The 4,390-nt window shown below is 46.7% G+C and overlaps 1 protein-coding gene across 1 annotated transcript in view; it reads right to left on the bottom strand.

Moving 5' to 3' along the window:
• Positions 1-3,302: 3,302 nt before the first annotated feature.
• The window catches only part of ACTB (actin, beta), a 2,086-nt gene continuing 998 nt past the window's right edge, over positions 3,303-4,390 (bottom strand). Inside the window, exons 3-5 of the mRNA XM_006859867.1 lie at positions 3,949-4,387; positions 3,670-3,851; positions 3,303-3,446 (exon numbers count right to left, since the gene is read on the bottom strand). Coding sequence (XP_006859929.1) covers positions 3,303-3,446; positions 3,670-3,851; positions 3,949-4,387 — 765 coding nt within the window. The remainder of the gene's footprint in view (positions 3,447-3,669; positions 3,852-3,948; positions 4,388-4,390) is intronic.

Here is a 4,390-nt window from a genome sequence, read left to right as displayed (position 1 = left end):
TCTGGCCTACTAACGAAAAACTTGTCAGCTCAAACCCACCAGCCGCTCTGTGGAAACCCTATACAGGGTTGCTGTAAGTTGGAACTGATGTGACAGCACTTAACAACAATCATTTCTCAAAAAGAATCTAAAGACTCTTTTAATAAAAAGAAGTACTCCCAGAAACACTCCACAATAGATCATTTTTTTAAATCAATAAAATCAAAGAATGATGGCGCATCTGATCACAAACCACCCCGCATGTTGCTACTGATGGAGCCTGAACAATGAGGTAACGTCTCATGGTTAATGCTGTTCTAACAATCCCACCCATTTCCACCCTAGGGGCTCTGTTTCCAGTCTCTGGGCCTCTGTCCCCAAGCATTCCATACCTGTGTCATGTGTGGCACTTCCAGCTGGCCAGATGACTCCAGGCCACCAATCCCTCCCTACACTCTACCTCCCACCCAGTATGCCTGGTTTAAGGATCCTTTACCACCCAGTATGCCTGGTTTTAGGATCCTTTATTACTTTTTTTTTTCCCTGTCCAAAAAAAATGACGAAACGATGATTGTTTGGTTTTTCCTCTTTTCAAAATTATTATTTTTTGTTGTTGGGTTTTTGTTTTTTGCTGTTTTTTAATAAAGTGACTTTAAAAAAAAATCTTTGGTGGGAGGAGTGTTTTATAAGTAAAAACATCAACTCTGTTATTCAGTTGTACAAATGTTTCATTTATGAAAACCAGTGAATATTTTGATTCAAAGGACTCTAAAATATTCTGACATTACAAGTTTAATTTAAAGTTCAAAAATAGAAACATAGTGAATGAATATAAATCACTCACAGACATAATCTTTTTCATAAAATCCCATTAAGGAACAATAGGTTAGTAAGCCCTTTTTTCAGCATTTGGTCAGACTAGTTCAAATGCCCTGGACAAACCTTCCGAGTGACTCTCCAAATCTTCCTCTACCAAATGAGGGTGCTGGCCCAGAATACTTCCTCCCACATTCCCTCCAAACTACAAATGCATACAGAATTGTTCATTGCACATACAGTAGTTTTACTAGTAAAACACACAATATATTTTTTTGCAAACCATGCAACTCACTCCAGCGTTAATTTCCTATGTTCTCTGTGTATGCATTACTTAGGTGGGCACATTATCTGCGAAAATTATATCTTTCCCAGAATGAGTTGATCCACCCTCAGTGAATTTCCTAGCAAATACTGACTTTAACACTAAAATTTTCAGAGTATAATTTTAAGCTTATCATTTTACAATGGACACACAATAAACTGTGCATATATACAAGGTATAATGGGATGGATTTGGACCAGAATAGCCAGAACTGGCTCCATTAAGGACTTCCCATGGCAGATCTGTTTTCCTGGGATCTCTAACCAGATGAAGTTGGGGTTACAGAAACTTTCAAGAGAGTTGTATAAACAGCTCAGCTGCTAACTGAGAAGTTAATGATTTGTGTCTAGCCAGAGATGCCTCTGAAGAAGGACCTGATGATCTACTTATGAAAATTTTGTCATTAAAGACCTTGTGGAGCAGAGTTCTACTCTGACACATAAGGTCACCAGGAGGCTGAGTTGCCTTGATCGCAATGGTTTCTCAGCCAGCCAATTAGAGGCATCTCCAATATCCCTTGGAAACAGGGTTGTTTATGGATGGCACCCTGCACCTACTATGCTGTTTTGCAACTGGGAAAATCAGGCTCAGGTGAGCTGAAATAGGTAGGCATCTAGAAGCTGTTCAGGGGTCTCCTAACTTTCCTTTATCACTGGCAGATCAGCTTTCGCTAATATTAACACCTTGTTCCTCCAGTCCTGGAGGTCTCTGGGCAGCATGTTCCTTGCAGTTCTATCTTCATTTGTAACATGAAGCAGGGGAGCAGGGGGGCTCAGTGGGCACATCCCTGTGAGCATGTAAGAGGCACCCTTTGCAGATCAGGACAGCAAAGGCCATCTCTGAAGTCCCCTCCCTCCCTCTTTCTGCTAACAGAGGGGAAGGTAAGGCTGGATCTTCTAGGGAGTTCTGCAGGTTAGAGTGGCAGCCTTGGAGCACATACCAGTCACCAGACAGACCCTGCTCACCCCACCCAGCCAGGAGTGGCTTGGGAAGCAGGGCAGGTCTGCACTTGTAGGAACCGGGCTGACTGGACAGGCCAGAATTCAGAACTCGGCCAAGCTCACAGACCAGGGTCTCTGCCAATGCCACACTGCCCCATGCAGGTAGGTATGACCCTGCTAGGTTTCTAGGGGCCACTCCCTTGGAGGGGGTGGGGGAGGCTGCACAGCAGTGTAAGGTCCAAGTGGCCTGGCCCAGTGGTCAGGAATAGGGTAAAAAGTATACCCCAGAAGGCCCCCACCAAAGCACAACACATGTGCCACCCTGGCCTGGCAAACCTCCACCCAAAGCCAGCCTTGATCTCTGAAATTCAGATCCCTGGAGTTCACCCCATTTGTGTGACCGGTGCTCCCATTTCTGGTTCCAATTAGCTGAGTAAGTTGTGTCCCCCAACTTGCCCTTCCTGAGTTTCAAAGTCAGGATCAAAGAGCCTAAACAGTGTCACCTCTACCATCCCACCCTTCTCCCAATCCATAGCCCCTTGCTGGTAGAACACCCTAACACCATCACAGAGCCAATTCTCGCTTCTTTAAGGTGTGCACTTTTATTGAACTCGTCAAAGTCAGTGTACAGTGAAGCCCTGGCTTTCTCCACATGTCAACCAACCCAGGGGAGACCAAAAGCCTTCATAGTTCTAAAGTTGGGGGACAAAGGAGGGGTGCCACAATGGCTGACCATTCAAAACGAAAGAAAATTAAAAAAAGAACAATTATTAAGGCGGAAGAGTTTTCTAAAAAATTTGGATTACATAATTTACACAAAAGCAATGCTGCGGATCCCCCCACCCTGCGTGGACCTGGAGTGGGTGGGGGAGGACTGGGCCCTTTCTCCTTAGGGGAAAAGCAGGGTGGCTTTGGAGAAGGCAGGAGCTTCCTGTCACATGGCATCGCACGTTATTTGGAATGACTATTAAAAAAAACAAAAAAAAAAAAAAAAACAACAATGTACAATCAAAGTCCTCGGCCACATTGTAGAACTTTGGGGATGCTCGCTCCAACTGCTGTCACCCTCAGCGTTCCAGTTTTTAAATCCTGAGTCAAGCGCCAAAAAACAAAACAAAACTGAAAAAAAACCAAAAAATAAAACAAATAAAGCCATGCCAATTTCATCTTTTTTTTTTTTCTCTCTGCGCAAGTTAGGTTTTTGTCAAGAAAAGGGTGTAACGCAACTAAGGACAGTCCGCCTAGAAGCATTTGCGGTGGACGATGGAGGGGCCGGACTCGTCGTACTCTTGCTTGCTGATCCACATCTGCTGAAAAGTGGACAGCGAGGCCAGGATGGAGCCACCAATCCACACAGAGTATTTGCGCTCAGGGGGAGCGATAATCTGGGGAGAGAAGAGAGACAGTCAAAGTGCTGAAAATCTGATGTCACAGCTCGATGCGGATTGGCAGGCAGGCAGACAGACGTTGAGAATACCTACTTGAGGAACGAACCATCCTAGTAAACCCCATACACCAAGACTGCCATGACATTTGCTATGGTCCATCCTAGGCACTGGCCAATCTGACGGTCACCTCCCACCCTCACATGACCAGGTGGGTACTCACCTTGATCTTCATGGTGCTGGGCGCCAGAGCTGTGATTTCCTTCTGCATCCTGTCAGCAATGCCTGGGTACATGGTGGTACCACCAGACAGCACTGTATTGGCGTAGAGGTCCTTACGGATATCCACATCACACTTCATGATGGAATTAAAGGTGGTTTCATGGATGCCACAGGATTCCATTCCTGGAGGGATGCAGAAAGCAGACTTAGCGTTAGTGTCCCTGTGAGGATCCCCAAGGGTGACCCCAGATAAAGAGGTGGGATAACCCAGCTTACTCACCCAGGAAAGAGGGCTGGAAGAGGGCCTCTGGGCACCGGAATCGCTCATTGCCGATGGTGATGACCTGCCCATCAGGCAGCTCATAGCTCTTCTCCAGGGAAGAGCTGGAGGCTGCTGTGGCCATCTCCTGCTCGAAGTCCAGGGCGACGTAGCAGAGCTTCTGCTTAATGTCACGCACGATTTCCCGCTCAGCTGTGGTGGTGAAGCTGTAACCCCTCTCCGTGAGAATCTTCATGAGGTAGTCTGTCAGGTCCCGGCCAGCCAGGTCCAGACGCAGGATGGCGTGGGGGAGGGCATACCCCTCATAGATGGGCACAGTGTGGGTGACCCCATCGCCGGAATCCATCACAATGCCAGTGGTGCGGCCAGAGGCATACAGGGACAGCACAGCCTGGATAGCGACGTACATGGCAGGAGTGTTGAAGGTCTCGAACATAATCTG

This window comes from Chrysochloris asiatica, unplaced genomic scaffold (assembly GCF_000296735.1).
Source record: "Chrysochloris asiatica unplaced genomic scaffold, ChrAsi1.0 scaffold00034, whole genome shotgun sequence".
Classification (NCBI taxonomy): Eukaryota; Metazoa; Chordata; class Mammalia; order Afrosoricida; family Chrysochloridae; genus Chrysochloris; species Chrysochloris asiatica.
The sequence above is the reverse complement of the archived record's forward strand: the minus strand, read 5'-3'. Positions and strand labels throughout refer to the sequence as shown.